Genomic DNA, 17,010 nt, shown 5'->3' on the forward strand with positions numbered 1-17,010 from the left:
GCAGAAGAGGGATATCCAAACTAAATGAAAATGAGGACAGGGTCACACATGAACTGGTCAAACAAGAATGCTCCACTCTAAAGCACACACCAGAGAGCAGCTGCCACACACACCCAGCTTCCACTGCCTGGCACTGGAACACACTTCAGACCAAGCATCTCTGTGCTCTAACCTCACACCACACTAGCTCATCACTCAGAGAAAGCTGGCACAGGGCAGATATGTTTTGGAGCTTGAACTACTGCTGAGATGATAAACTCAAGAGTTCACTGCTTTAAAGCCACAATAAAACATAGATGCTTTTATGAACAAATTTTAGTGCTATCTGCTTAGTAACATTTCCTTCTCTAGTAGTTAAGGTCACCACAAATGTCTAATAAATCAGATATATTTCTCCCTGTGAGGCCAAAAAAATCTAGTAAATCCATTCCTATTTATTTCATGTTAATCCACTTCCCCAACCCATTCTCACAATTTTGTCAGAGCAGTAATATGAAGGAACACAATTACATAATTGCAGCATTAATCTGAGAAGTAAGAACTATCACTGCCAGAGAATGCAAAAAAGCATACCTAAAACTTGGGCTGCAGTATGTCAGTCATCATTACCTGGGAAGTTTGCTGCTTCACTAAACCAGTCCTTGAGAATAAGCAATTTTTCAAGTTGTTTTTGATACATTTATTGTCTGACTTGGTTTTCACATTAAATTAACATACACAATGGATTTGATATTGTTACAGGGAAAAAACCTGCCCTAGGAGTTTCCAATCCCAAACATACCAACCACCTCTAAGAACCTTAGCTCAGTGGAAGGATACATTTTCACCACAATGGATCCAGAATCAGGAAAAGCCCCAGGTTTTTTTCATTTTACACATAGCTAGATAGTCTTCATGTTAAATCATAATCAGGCTTCTATTGCTGTAATTTCCCTTCAACAGCAGGTCAGATTACATAATTTGTTTTAGCATATACTGATTAATATGCATTTTTTGTAAGCTGTTACCATTCCAAATATTTGCTCATTACATTATGTAACAGTACATTACATATAAATTGCTACCAAATCCTACCTTCAGTTCAAAATTTCTTTTCTAAAATTACCATCTTTCATTAACATTGAATAAAAGGTGATTTTATCTGTACCTTTTATTTCAAAGGCTGTTGACAACATGCAGCTCCAACCAAAGAAAGGCAAAATATTAACAATAAAGGTATTTTAAAGAAACAAACAAAAACCTACTGATTTATTAAGCTGCAGATTGCTTGAGCCCCCACACTTTTTTATGCCAAGAAATAAATATCTGGTTCAGTAGGCAGACCAACAGAGTGCAAATGACTCAGATGGTTGGATAAGATATACAGAACTATTTTGAATAAAATTTCAAAAATAGGTATGCCTTGCATATGCAAGGTTCAGAAGAGATACAAATACTTTAAGAAAGGGAATATGCCCACTCACACATACCTTTGTATGAACAGAATGAATTTGTATAGTAAAAAAGCATGGCAATCTTTAATTAAGTTGATCAATGAGAAGCCTTTTCCTCTCCAGTATTTCCCACAAATATGCAGAAAAGAATACTAAGAACTTCTTCAAACACATAACAAGTGCAGTTAATTAGTAAAACTTGCTAGAGAGAGGTTTCTTCTCTTTGCTGTAGAAGCAAGTATAAACTTTCCATGGTACTTATTTTAAAGCTAGCAGTAAATATAAAAATTAGTGATAGTCATGCAAGATAACAGCTGTTTCCACAATGTTCTCATTCATGTTGATTTCCATATTTCAGCTTGAAAGGTTTCTTTCTGTACTTTGGGATAACCCATCACATTTTACTTACCTGAACAAAAATATCTCTCCTTTTCCCTCAGTGACAGAAGACATATGCAGTCACACAATAGCATCACCTCACTCTGTTAAAGAAAACTTACTTATATCTGAAATTATTTTCCAGCCATTAATATGATAGAAAAAAAAGTTAAAGCAACAATATGAAACATTGTTTACTTTTTATACTAGAAAATAAGAAATTCAACTGAGATGCAACTTTGCATAGTGTAATTTCAATTAATTCTACAACTTCAGCTACTAATGGTCTGACACATAATTGATATGCATCTCTGAAATGTCAGTTAAAAAAGTGCTATAAAATGGAAACAATCCATGATAAACACCGCCAAGTTCTCCCCACTTTTCTCCTCATTCACCAAACTTCTGTAAAAAATTGAAAAGGAACTGATTTTATTCCAGTTTTCTTAATTTATGTAATCAACAGCTTCTGTCTTTTTGCAGCTTTTCTATTTATTTTCATGCTGCTGAATCAGAATTACAATTGGATATCTGTTCAAATTAATAGTGGGTCCTTTTACAAGTAAGTCAAAATCAGCCAGAAGAGCTTTCAAGCAAACTGCAATGTTTTCTACTAACTCATACAAACGGTCCCAGTGCTTTTGCAGGATTTGTGATGAAATTATATGCCTGAATTACAAGGGCATAATACTAATACCCATTGGCTATGCACCCCATTTTTTTGCCAGAGCTTCTAATCACTTTGCAGTAATCTGCAACGCTCAAGTATCAGCAAAAAGTTTCTAGCAGAGCTTTAAAAATTCAATTTTCTGATTTTCCTGTTCCTGAATTTAACTTGCAATCTCTCAGCTGAGACTACATACCTTCTTTGACAATCCTGAAGCCAGATAAAAAATTTCCAGTTCTACCAACCAATACTGATAATCTAAAGCACAGTATTCAAAACTGTCTGTAAGAAAATACTTAAGCATTTAGAAGTTTAACTAGATGGTTTAATTGTTGTGGGAAACAGTAAAAGTAAGAAGACTTTCAGAAGGTGTGAAAGCAGGCTTCAGAAAAGAAAAAGCAGAGAACTTAGAGCTAGCTGCAAAGCCTGAAAGTAAAGATACAATAATACAATATCCAAGGACATGAAACAATAGTGGAGTTTTCAGGCTTGGCTAAGATAGATCCTAAGGCTGCAGAAAAATATGCTTCCCAAGATAGCAGAAAGTTTTAAGCTTAATGACAGAGTATTATGTATTGTTAATAGAAAGCAAACAAGCAAGCACTGTCTGAAGCAGGTGTATGTGTGCTTTTAGTGATTGGCTAGAACAATTGTCTGTAAACTTTAGCAATATGCTATTGGCCAAAAAATTTTTAAAGTGTTCTGTAACAAAGAGATCTTGGGCTGTTCGTGGCAGACGTGAGCTTGTGCCGTCTCCTGTGTCTGTAGCTGAAAAGGGTGCCTGAATAAAGTTTGTGATGCATCACCCAGCAGTCCCAGCCCATTTGTGAAAAATTAACCTCCAGCAAATGTGACTACCAAGCACCATCCAGATGGCTTTAGAACATCATATAACTGGATTGTTACACTATCCAATTACAATTTTGCACACCTATGCAAATATCCAACTCTGACATTTATCCATACAAACAGTCAATTGATATTCTTAATTTCAAATTGTTTTGCTGCTTCTGGCAATTGGGGCAACAGTGACAATGCACCCGTGTACCCTGAATCTTCACATCCATGTTCAGCATGTGTATCTGTCCACTAATGGAATTTTTCAGTTACTTCGATTTTGAGGAAACAAGGGTGGGATGGGGTGGAGTGAAACAATGAAAAAGCAAACCGCACAGTTTGTAAGGGGAGGAGGGCACTGTTTTGTCTGTGATATAGCTAAATTGAATGACAGCTCACATTTCCTTTATCTGAACAAAGTTCTGAACAAGGCTCCAGAATATTCAAACCTAAGTGACCCAAGGTTCCCTGTTAGCTGTCATAATTAAAACTGGAATGAAGCACAGAAATTATCATATGATACAACAAAGATTAGCATTAAGAACACTAACCTTCAATAAACCACTAAGCTGATTTTACAGGAAACATATATTCAATAAAGCATTTTATACTAAGCTATTCCTAGTATTATGAAATGGAGACAAGGAAACATAACATTACTAATAGAAGAGATGTTAACAAATCTCAGTCAAACTATCAACACTTCAGCATAGACCAGAATCTACTATTAGTTTCAGTGTCTGAGTTCAGTTTTGTTATGTAATAACACAAAAGGTGACATTTCTTTCCTCCTCTGCATTTTTCTTAGCAAATAGTATACATACAAACCTATGCATATTAAGTTGTGTTACACACAGACTAACATTCTAGGAATAATAGCTACCTAAAGTCCAACTGAGGTATATTAAATATTGAGTTGTTTTCAGTCATTGTAGACCACGAGCCATGCAACCATCACAACAGCAACTCCGAACACTGGCAGCATAATGAGGTTCTTGTACTTTTGCCACGATGATTGTTCAACTTCTACCTCATCCTTTCTTCTCTTATTCTTCCTTCGCCCTTTTAATCTGTTTTCAAAAGCTTCCAGTTCAGCCTAAATAAAGAGAACCACAAGCAATTGACATTTGTTTCAGAATTAAGAACAAGGAAATGTGAAGGTTTTAAGTAACTACCAAACAACATATCATAGAAGTAACTGTCAGCCAATGGAAGTTACACGTCTCAGAGATGAGATGGTAGCACAACATCCCACAGGTACAAAGCATGTTGCTTTCAAGTATTAAACTGTTGTTTAGCTTCCTATAAAAACATTGCCAAAAATGTAGCCAGCTGAAGTTTTGCATGCTCAGTTTTTTAACTCAGGCTGAATACATTAAGCTAAAATAAGATTGTTATTTCCATGAAATGTTAAATTTAATTTTTTTTCCTATTAAAAAACACATTTTAAGCTATTTTACGAACTTCTATAAGGGCATGGGCTGAAATCTTCAAAGACAACCCCTAATAATAAAGATGCAGTCTGCCAAAAATAAATTAATGAAAACATAAATAACTAAAAATCTGTGCTATTTCCCTCAATTCTTTGTATTTGCATGCCCAATAAATTTTATTTCAATTGCAATCATCTTAGATATGCACAAAAATATTCCATTTATTAAGTGTTATAATTTGAACATTTAATCACTCATATGACTGTAAGAGGTATATAATATAATATATATTATAATATAAAGCATATGCCTATAGGCCCAAAAATCGAGCAAAACAATTGCAAAAGTAAGAATGTCAGGCTTCCGACAAAGGGTTTTGTCGGAAGACCATTTTCAGGGTCTTGTCTGGAATAAACAATAGGATCCCTGATCCCTGTTCCTCGTCCCCCTTCATATTTTTTTAAAAGACCATCAAGAGAATACAGAAAAAACTCAAATTTGAGTGTACAAAGCTGAAATAAAACTCAAACTAGGTAGCCTAGAACAGAGTGAAGACTAAGATGAGGCTCCAATGAGAAGGCATCTAATTGCTAAGAAAATTAGAAGAGATGCTCTAAAGACCTGAGACAGACTAAAATCAGAAAAGGTCTGATGATTACCTGGAGTTTTGGTCAAGTTGTTAGCTACTAGAGAAAACACAGGTCAAGGCACTATGGAGCAGAGAAACCAGATGGAGTGAAAGGGAAAAGAGATGGGAGTAGCAAAGCACAGCAAGCCAGGACTGGCTGGGCAAAAGGCACAAGACTGAGCTGAAGCAGAGGAATCATGGACAGTGAACAGAGACAAAGCCTGACCATGAGAGGAAATAAATATATGTGACTACAACTGCAGTGCTGCCAGGAAGAGGGACTAATACAATACACTAGGTGCACTAAAAAAGACAAGAAAAAGACTGTTTTGGGAAATGGAGAGAGTAGTAGTTCAGTAAATAAAATTTTCCCTCAGAACTCAAGGTTGCCTGATGTCTGGTCTTCCTCCACTGACAGCAAATATTTGTCAGAGTTTCACAAAGCAGTTCTTCCCTTCCTGTGCCAGATACCACTGTTAGCAGGAAAAAGGGACCTATTTTGATGTCTATTCCTTTGTACCTAATAAAGGCAGAAATTGCTGGCACTTCTCTGATGATATGGGAGAAGAGTTCAGACGAAGTCACAGCATATTTTGAAACAAGATTACTCTTAACTAGCTAATCCTCCCTTAGAAAAGCAAGTATTTCAATGGAACAGTTTTTCAAACTCTGGAGGCAAGGGCAGAGGTTTTTATGGTTTAATAGACAATATGGCAGTATTTCATTTTAGACAGACACTTAAGGAAAATTTGGGGCTTCTACAGTTACTATACACTTGTGATCAGTACATTTTAAAAGCAGAAAGCTCTATGAATTGCCATAATTAAATTAAAGTGCTCAAACAAAATTATGTAATAGCTATTGAATCGTTTTCCTAGTGAACTCTACAAAAACCTGTCTAAAAATAAATACACAATTTTAAAAGCCAAAATACAGAATGACAAAAGATTTTTAGGCACAGAATATGAGAGAGAAGCCATTACTACTCTTGAAAAGCTACCTACATATTTTGTGTAACTGTCACATTCCTGAAGTGACAGCTCCTGAACGATCTCTGAGTCTTCAAACAAACTTAATTCTTCAAAACAAGCTTAGGGTTTTTATTTAGATAAGAACCTAACTTCTTTGTATATAAACATAATAGAAGTAAAATGAAATGTGTTTATTTAAACTGTATACTCAAAACATCTAGTTCAGTGTTGTTCAGGCACTGGATTTTGTTCTTTCATGTGTTATTCACTATATTCTTCCTGCACTGAAAGGAGTAGCATTCCCATTGGAAAATGTAGCTAAAGGAATGCACGTAACAATGATAAAGTGTCTTTTCTGAAAGTGAGGATATATTTTTATTAATAGGGGAGGGGAACACTTGACTTTTTAAACTTCTAAGGATCTGTTATAATTTTTTCTTCGTACATTAAAAAAGGGAAACAAAACCTTTCATACAACTCAGTGAATTACACTTCAGATTCAAGACCTTAGCTTCCAGTATTTGAACTCTAAACAGTTAGCTTGAAAGTTTAACCAAATCTTTTACAATGGAGAAGGACAGAGAGAGATTGGTCTGAGTTGTTAAATAATCGAAGTGTTGATCTTTTTCCACCTCTAGCAATTGTGAAAACCCTGGCCTCACAGGGTGCCTCTGAATTAGAAGCAGAGGGAAAGTTTGGCTGCTAGGGCCATGACAAGAAGCCTAGCCAAGCCATCTCTTCCACTAAGAAACAAGTGATTCCATCTGTAAATGGTATTAGCAAAACCTGCTCCCAAATATAGCAAATACCAAAATATAAATGCACAGACTTACTAGAGCACTAATTTGTATATAAAGCATTTAATGAAGTATTAATCGAAATAGGTTTAAGGAACTGTGACTAATAGATGAACAGTCTCTACAAAAATGTGCTAATGATATTGAGGAAGGTAGTACAAGATGCAAACTTTTGTCAGAAGGGAGTACACTCAAAAATATACTCTTAATGTGACCCGACATCCTAGAATAGTCATGTCCTCCAATTTCTATCAACAGATGGCAGATTATGAGTTCTAACTGGATGGGAACCAATGTTACATAAAAAGGCTGCAGTAGTTGAGGTTAGTACTTGTATGCAGTTCTAGAACCTATTTATTAGTTACAGCTGTCCAATTTTTTTTACAGTTTGTTTTGTGTTTTGTTTTTTTACTGTTTTTGTCCTACTGTTTCCTAATGCAATAATTAACTATCAACTCTTAATTAACCTTTCAATAGGGTTCATTATGTATAAGATGGAATTTTCTATCCCTTAAGTTGTATCCATCACAAAACACATATGCAAGAGCAGTTGCCATATATTGCATGAAGTTGCTACTGTTGGGCTGGAACTGCGAGACTTCAGAGAATGTACAAGTAGAAAGCAATGGTGGTGTGACTGCAGAAAGAAACAATCACTGCTGAAGAACCCACCCAAAATCCAGCACATTATGTTGGTAGAGTAAATCTGCTATTGATATAGAGGAGCCTCCTTACTGAGACTTGACTAGAGGGACTGTAAATTGATTTGGGCAGAAATAATTAATGTTTGGGTGGGATGCCTTCTGGAATGCATGAAAACAGTTCAAGACAAATATCAGCAACTTTGGCTTCCTAGCTCTGGGACTGTTAAGCGTGTTCTTTACAAGTTTAAATGCCCATCAGCACATCTCAGTACTTAGCTTGTAGAACCAACACCTACAGATTTCCTCAGCCCAATTTGTTTCAGACATCTGTATGTAAATTACACTTCCTGACCTATATACCAGAAGTAACATTTCTAGGGTCAGCTTAGAGAACAAGAATTAGATGAACTGTCTAGGAGTTATATGGGGGAATATGTGCTCAGTAGTGTAGACAGCTGAGATACGAATATTGCAATAAACATTGCAGGAAGTTCACAAAACAATGCCTGGTGCTCTGGACAATAGATGCATAACCATGCTTTTCTTGCAGGATGAGCAGACAAGGTTCCCCTCTGCCAAACAGAAACAGGCCTTGCAGAGCATTTTAGATGTAACATTTTCATTAATTGCTTAGAAAACTTACAAAGTGTGTGTAATAGAAGTTGCAACCCACAGAGAAACTGTTTTATCTTAAAGAGATTGGTGAAATGGCACAAGTGGATCAGTTCTGCAAGCTGCTAACTTGCCTCCCTTGTCCCCTTCCAAGAAGGGAGCAAGCCGCTGATCCCTGATAAAAACAGAGTGTGACATGCAGGCAAAAACACAAGTGTCAGCTAAATACATAGATGCTGTGACAACTGAGTAAAAGGAGTCAGAAAGCACACACCGGACATGGACTATGATTTGGTGTCAAATGCTCACTCAGGCACAGGCACACATGCATGAACTAGCTGGAAGGTGTGCAGAATCCAGATGACAAACCTGACCTAGCCATCACCACCAACTGAGCTTACAGTGTTTGCCTGAATATGATTAGTATCAGCACCTCCAGGCAGCTGGCACAGCAGCTTTGTGGATTACAATGCCAACCACATACCCTCACCACCAACAGCAATTCCAGCAAATACATGTTTCCTCCCCGCCCCAGAGACCTTGAAGGACAAAGACTCATCTAGCTGTCCTTGTTTTTCCATGACAGGAGGGAGAAGGGAGCTTCACCCAACATTTAAATCTTGCAGAGGCTATTCAGTATCCTGTGGCATTTATACCGTGTAAAGTGTTTGATTAAAATAAAGCATACTTAGTATTTTAAAAATAAATTACATTATGCAAAGTTATAGTAATACAAAGTTACCATTTTGTTCAAAATTATGAACAGTTTGGGGAAATGTGGCTTCAAACATTGTAAATAATCTACAGCACACAGAGTATGGTAACAGCTGACAGGAATGTCTGTGCATATCACACTAAAAACTAAACATCTTTAATTGCATGTAAATTACATTATTTAGTAACAAGAACAAGGTGAGGATGATGTGGATGAGGAAGAAGAAAGGCTAATACCTGCTGTCTTCGCTTCTCCTCTTCAAGAGCAGCTTTGGCTTCTGCTTCTTTTATCTGTCCAGACACACAAAGTTATAATAAACTGTTGTAAACAGCAGCTAAACCTATTTTCTTAAGGAGTCATATTACTCCTATAGAATGGTTCTCAGCAAAAGTCTGCAAACTTTCCATCATGTGAGCTTCACCATCCAGAAGTCATATGAAAAGTAGTCATGGGAGTTGCAATTCTATAAAAATATTTTGCAGTGTTCAAGAAAGCAAATTAAACGCTATAAAGTATTAAGAAAAAAATGGTGCAGAAAAAATTGTCAATATGTAAAGATGCCACATACTTGAACCTTAGCACCTGCATTCAATTTTGGTGCTATAATAATAAATAAATATGAAATCTGAACATATACAACAGACAACAGGATGGAGTGGCTACCATCTGAAGAGATGCATAACTAGGATTCATCAGGTGACTAACAGGTCACCAAATCCTGGAGAGTATGCAGATGCCAAACAGGGATAAAACACCAATAATTACTTCTCATAATGCAAAGGCATAAAATGAATTTACCAGGGGGTTGGCTCACAACAGAGGAACGTATTCTACTCCCACACAGTATTTGGCTAAATCTAGAATTTCAGTGCTACAGGACATTTGTAGTTGCCAAAAGCTGACATAACCTGAAAAACAACCAGGCATACTAATAGAAGATAAATCCATCAAAGGTCATTAGACAGAAAGACACCCTCTCACCCTCTTAAGTTCCCAGAGAAAGAGTATATGGGAGAAGTTTAAATATCTCCCCTTTTTTATACCTTTTTTAGGCTTTTAGCATTGCAGTCACTGAATCACTAACTTAGAAAAGTTAAATGTAAAAACCTATAAATATCTTGAAATTAAATAAACCTTGATTCTAGTAGCTGGATGATTTGCATACAAACAATGAAAATACTTTACTGAATACTGTTTGCACACGTAGAATTGGTTACAAATAATTTCCAATTCAAGATCTTTTTATGACTAAGGAGAAATCACACTAGCTCATGCTTCAGTTCAAACAGCAGGCACTGCATGCAGGGCCAAAAGCACAGTCCTATTTGAAGGTTTTCAGACAAATTTTTAAATTACTAAACTTTGTATCAAATAAAAGCGCTACTGAGAATTTCATTAATCTAGATATAATGGCAGTTTCTTCAGAAATGTGAGTAAAGGACCTTGCCAGCCATGCACATCTGAAATCTGAAAGTCTGGTGTGCAAAAACCTACAGAATGAGCCCCCTCGTTTTTCACTGCCATCTAATGGCAAAACTTCAGCTACAAAAGAAAAAATGATCTTCAAATGTGGAAAAGAGTAACAGAAAAAGCTTCTTTTTACACTGGTGTGGTCAAATTTGTTTACATAGGTATAATGTACACAGATAAAGTGACCCCTAACTATTATAATCACACTATGGAAAAACATTTCTAGGACTATTTCTTTAGTAAAATGTACAGTAAAAGGCACATTCAATTCCTAGGCACCTAGTAAGAAGTGCTTACTCACTAAGTGCCAGACATGAAAAGCTTCATTAAGAATTAATGCACTTTGGTTTTAGAAATTAATGTGTTTTGCAAATGTGTAAACTAATTTATCTTTGTAAATGTCCACAGTTTTCAACAAGTTTTTTTTTCCAGTCTGGACACATTAAACAGTAATAGACATAAATAAAACACTTCCATCAAGTGCCTATAATAGGAGATGACAATTCTAGTATGTCATTTCCACAGTAAGTCAACACAGGCTATAAAAGGGTGCCTATAAAGAATTTAAATAAAATTTTTATCACTTTCTATAAAAATCCCAAAGCAAGTAAATACACATTCTTCTGAGAAGGAGGTACATATAGCAAGGTTGTGCCATCCAGTATGTCTGTGGCATTGCTTACAGCAGAAACTTCTAGCCATTTGCTCACTGCATTAGACCATTTCTCCCTGAGGATTACAACATCAGGGCAAGAAATTTGTAGTAGTATCTGCTCCAGACAAGGAAGCACTGACACTGCACCACACTGAGACATGCTGCTGGGTCTCAGCTCATGCAGTCTTACTGTGAGTTCACCTTGCTTTAGGGAGGGACTCCATATACTATGGACTTACCTTCACATTCTTACTGGAACTGTTTGCTACGCTTGGGATTCCCTAAAGGCATATCCCAAGAGTTTTAGCGTTCAACCTGCTTGCAAAGTTGCAGGATATGGTCAGTGTGGTACTTGTGAGAACTTGTCAATCAATCCTGAAAATCTGAGCAGAAGTTGACTTGTCAGCTTTACCCATTAAGTTCTTGGGTTGTACATTTATCACATCTAATACTTACCTGATAAAACCCAAGCAACTTATGAATCAATTCTTTTTGTGTATGTTTTTATTAAAGGATCATATCCTGACTCTCTGTGTGACAGCACACAGCAAATTCTTTACTTCATAAAACAGTTGAGCTAGGGGAGAAGTCATGTTAACAGCAGCCTAAGTAGTATTCTGAAGTTGCTGGAAAGTCTCAGTTCTTCCAGCATAGGGTAACTAATACTATGTGGCAGGATTATACTCCACACTGGACAAGCTGAGCAACTGATAGCTACAAAACCTTCATTGGAAAGGCAGATCTTACAATGCGCTATGAAGCAGTCTGATTCTAGTCTTACAGCACTAATGACTGAAATTTATCATCACTGCTCATCACTTTTTCTCAGTGAAAGAGGAAAGAATCAGTTCCAATCAGTTTAAAGAAAAAAAAAAAGGAAAATTACATAATACAGTTATAAAATAGTATTTGAGTCAATTGATATCATTCATATATTCAAGTCTGAAAAAACAGCTACTATTTCAACAGCACATCCACTTATGTTGCATTTCTGCAGATACTGCCTTGAAAAATAATGTGGTTTTTTTCTACTTTTCTTGAAGCTCTTAGAAGAAATTATAGCGACAATGGATACATTACCTCATTGGCTTTCCGCTTCATTTCCTTGCATAATGCATCGCATTCCAGTGAAACCTGGTCTTCTTGTATCTTGCTGCACTGTACTTCCTGTAAAGTATAATTTGTCTTTTATAATTTCTCTATATAAGGTTTTAGTTGTCAACTGCTTTATGAAAATAATAAAACTCATTCAGTAAAACATTGGTTTTACATATAAAATAAAGATAGTGACTGAATGTTATTTCAACCTGTAATTATGTATTAAAATGTCCTTTTTTTTTCCTTCTTTCTAACAAACTAAGCTGAAAGGAAGAATAAATCAATCAAGTCCAGTTTAATTTTTCTCCTCTTAACTCATCTGTTTGCCTTAGACAAGTAAGATAACCTTTTGAACCTCTGGTAGGAAGAGTTTGCATTCAGAGTCTCAGTAATTTCATCTACATTATCTTAACTGGCTTAGATTACAGGACAATGTCTGGTCACGGGGTGGGGGAAATTAAGCAATTCTCAATCGTACTTTCTCCCGTTCTCCTAGTATTGAAGAAATTAAAAACAAAACAAAACAAAGTGGTTATCTGTAAGCAGGGGCTGATCAATTTTAAGCACTTGTTCTATATGTCATCTTTTCTCCTGCTGAGTATCCCACCTGCAAAACTTCTTGGATGCACAAGATATATTTTGGAGAAGCTGGGGACTCTGAGGAACTGCTGGAAGGTTCAGAAGTTAACTGAGTCCAGAAAAGTAATTTAAACACCTTTTAATTAAGACAGATCATGGGGTTCATTTTCCATTAAGACATTATTATTTGTCAAGACTTTATATGAATTTCTGTTGTTCCCCTCATAATAGTGTATAGCTATAGTAAACTTGTTATATTACTTTGTCCGTATCTGTGTTAGAAGCTAAGGATGCTGATGCCCATACTTGCTTTTAGGTTTGCAGGGAACCTTAATTAATTACATTAGTTCAGGTTTCACAACATCTGTGCTAATTCCAATTTCGGTAAATTTTCCCCAAATCATCAGAAAAACGTAATTTTTATTCTCAAATCACTCCAGGTCATCTGAGCATTTTTCTCACAAAACTACAAAAATTTAAGTGTGCATGATTATAAAGCTATTTTAAGTCAGGCAGCTAACATATTTTAGAATTAACAAGATTTTATATTCTCCAGGGAATCTTCTGATATAGCAGCCCAGATCTTCAGCCGATGTGAATTGCTACAGCTCTCTTACAGTAACTGGCTCTATTCCAATCTGCAGTATCCCCATCATCCATCCATACAAGCCCAGGAACATGCAAAGAAAACACATCCTTCAAAAACTGCAACTTGTAAATTTACCTTTTTCAGTCTCTTACAGAGGCATCGGAGTTTCACCTTCTGGCTGCAGTTAAGAGGACAGCTACCTGAATGGCAAATCTCTTTACACCGGTGACCACACGGCAACTGTAAGGAACAAAACACAAATAAAACTCCCACATCAATAAAACATTGTAAAATTACCAAGAATCTATGAATTGATTTTATTTCAGACATAGCACTTTAAAAGAAAACTCATCCAGTTAATCAGTCTTTTAACTTGCGAAATAATTTATTTTTCTTTTCTTTTTTTGTGGGGGGAAAATGTTTTTTTCTTAATTATCGATTTTCATTTCCTGTAGGATGCTTTCTCTTTTACTGGCACAGCTTGATTAGAAGATAATTTCTTCTTTCACATGTTTCAATAACAGTCATTTCTACTAGTAATGTACAGAACAATCATCCCAGCTATGTCTATGCTGGTGGAATACAAATGGATAAGGTAAAAAAAAAAACCCTGAAAACTGAAATTACGTGTTATGTAGCTACTTGTAGACTAGACAGTAATAAAGGAAGAGAAAAGAATCAGAAACAAAAATAGTATAGAAGAAATCTTGTATTCAAGCATTATCTGAACTATGCAAAAGTCAAATAAAGGTCACCAAAATTCTTATCATGTCCAAAATAATTTCACAAAATTCTAATTTTTGCATTTGGCAGATTATATCCCATTTCTGCCATCTGAAAGATAAAGACTTTTTTTATTGCTAGTGCAATTTTTAACTTACAAAGAAAATATTATCATTAATTTACTCTGTAAGAATTGAGTTACTAATTTAAGTATGTTGACCGATAAGAATGTAGCAGTGCTCCCAGCATTATATCAGATAAAATATGTCAGGAAAGTAAACAGATTTTTCATTGTTAAGAACTTGACTAAAAATATCCTTCACTCATATGCTCACAAGAAGTCTTCACAATACCAATTTTTCATTTTCAATTACATAACCCAATACTGTTAATAACCAAAGATGGAATCTCACAGAAGACATCTATCTAAGCAGGTTACTTACAGACAGCTTTAAAGCCCCCAGCTACTTAAAATAGCACTAGATAGTGTTCTTCATTAAAAGTGAAATTTCACCTCTTCACTGTCATCAAGGGATTAATGCAAATTGGAAAATGTTCTGAGACTTATATAATTTTTAAGATACATTTTTCACATTTATTAAAAATTCAAAATGTACACATACTGTATCACTTCATCCACAAGAATGAAAATAGTAAGTTTTGAACCCAGGTGGGTACACTTTGATTAGTGAATCTGGATTCTCAGAAGTCCATAAGAACTGGCACAACATCTGAGCTAGTATCCTGAAACATATACCTAAACAGAACACAAATATTTCAGACTAAAATTACAGAGGACACACACGTCTTCATGTTCATGACAGTCAAAAGCTATAATTGCTACTTTGTGGTTTCAGCTGAGTTTTTTAGTTACTGTTTCAGCATATTTCACACAGGACTAGAAGGAACCTTGTCCTGGGGTGACTTTATGATACTGGTATCCCCAGTCGTCTGGTTTATGTTATATATTAAGTTCTGCACCTTTAAGACTGGCTTTGAGAGCAAGAGAGGGGGAAGAAGAAGCGCGCAGTTTGTGTTAAGGAAAAACATCACTCCCACACATCCCGCTCCTGGACTGTGGTGTCTGCAGCACGGACAGACAGCGGGACAGAGCTTCTCTCTGGCTTTTAGTTAGTTTTAGCTAGCTGAGGCAGAGGAGTTCCCTGGACCTTTGTTTTTTTCTTTTTTCCCTTTTTTTCTTGGATCTGTGCAAGCCTGCTCTGGACTGCACACCCAGCCAAACCCCGGGAGCTCACGCCTGTGGCCCACCGGGGCCTGGGCCGCGGCCCTTTTCAGCGCCAAAAAGACTGATAAGAACCTGAGTGAGCTGAGCTACACCACATGAAAAGGACTTTTTTTCTTCCTAGACTTTCCATCCCATCGAACAGCAAGAGGTTTTATTATTTAATATTATTCAATTTCTGTTAAATAAACAGCTTTTTCCACTTCTCTCCAAGGAATTTTTTTTTCCTTTCCCGGACCAGTTGGTGGGGAGGTGGCATTTCCCTGGGGAAATCCCCATTTGGAGTTTTCCTCCCTAATTTGCCCTAAACTAGGACAAACCTTTAAGTCACCATGTTCAGTCCTGAAATCCAGTACCTCACATATCCTTCCAGTACTGGATGAAAGCTTATCGTGAAAACAGTCCCTCATTCTGACCCTATTCTATTGTTTCACAGCTCCAGGAGCTCACTAGAAGATGCAAGAGGTTTTTTTTTGGAGTGTCCTACGTTTGTTCTAGTTTGTTCTTAAGCCACAGCTCTTATGCTGATATTGAAGTATTTCTGTCTTTTCTTAAAAGGCTCTTTATTATCATGGTATTCCTTTAATTGAATTTCAACTATGTTCAATCAATGTTTCTTGAATACACAGCCAGAACTGCATGTAATATTTCAAATGACATGTCAGCAAGAAGGACTTTGTACAATGCCTTAATTGCCCCTCATTCTTAGTAGAGTACCTTCCCCAGAACATCTTCAGCTCTCATTGCATTTCTCTCCAGCTAATCATGCTGTGAAAAACAGAATATTTGCTGTTTCCTGGGAGTTTAATTATAAGCTGCACATGTAAGGTCTTATTGTTTTGGGGTTTTTTCTCTATTTAATAACATAACCCCAATACATGTGTTCTACAGATGCACTTCCTCAACCCTCATACACTGACAACACCCCACAACTTTTAATCAGAAAATTACAATGTTTTTGCTGCCAACATCATTACTGAAAACAATGCAAAGTTAAGTGTCAGTTCAGTCCTTGGGAAATCTTCCTTATTGTTAGTATCTCTTGCTCCAGCTTTTCCTTTAGTTTTGATGTTGTTTGGGGGAGGGAGTTGGGTGTTTTTTTCAAAAGATAATCAAATACAGTTGTTTCCTTCAGCCACCTTCATGCTGGTATTAACCCTCTCAAGTATCTGAACTAGATATTCACTAAGTAGCATTGGCTCACTCTGCTGAAGCCTTGTGCAGCAGATCTCATCTATTCATCTTATCTGGAGGGAAAAATATATAAATTGGCCACCTTATCAAAGATGGAATTTCGGTTTTCTTAGGCACAACTGATCATCAGCAAATATTTTTCCCCAAAATAAAAAAAAATATTTTGCCTCATTTTGAAAATACGGGGGGAGAAACTTGTGTAAGCCTTGTATGGTACCAAATTCAGATTACCACCCAGAACATGGAGTCTAATGGCCAAGTTTCCTCACAAGTGACCACAATCTTTGCAAAACCAATTTGCTACTGCATGAACATTATGCAGTAGGAGGGCCTGGCTCCCTATA

General features: G+C 36.3%; 1 protein-coding gene across 1 annotated transcript in view; it reads right to left on the minus strand.

Moving 5' to 3' along the window:
• Positions 1 to 655: 655 nt before the first annotated feature.
• Positions 656 to 17,010, minus strand: part of NFXL1 (nuclear transcription factor, X-box binding like 1) — a 46,739-nt gene continuing 30,384 nt past the window's right edge. The window contains exons 19-22 of the mRNA XM_005517729.3: positions 13,642 to 13,746; positions 12,321 to 12,407; positions 9,352 to 9,405; positions 656 to 4,411 (exon numbers count right to left, since the gene is read on the minus strand). Of these exons, the coding sequence (XP_005517786.1) occupies positions 4,238 to 4,411; positions 9,352 to 9,405; positions 12,321 to 12,407; positions 13,642 to 13,746 (420 nt within the window). The 3' untranslated portion in view covers positions 656 to 4,237. The remainder of the gene's footprint in view (positions 4,412 to 9,351; positions 9,406 to 12,320; positions 12,408 to 13,641; positions 13,747 to 17,010) is intronic.

The sequence above is a fragment of the Pseudopodoces humilis genome, chromosome 6 (assembly GCF_049639895.1).
Source record: "Pseudopodoces humilis isolate 2021_Gansu_Grassland_sample_001 chromosome 6, ASM4963989v1, whole genome shotgun sequence".
Taxonomy (NCBI): domain Eukaryota; kingdom Metazoa; phylum Chordata; class Aves; order Passeriformes; family Paridae; genus Pseudopodoces; species Pseudopodoces humilis.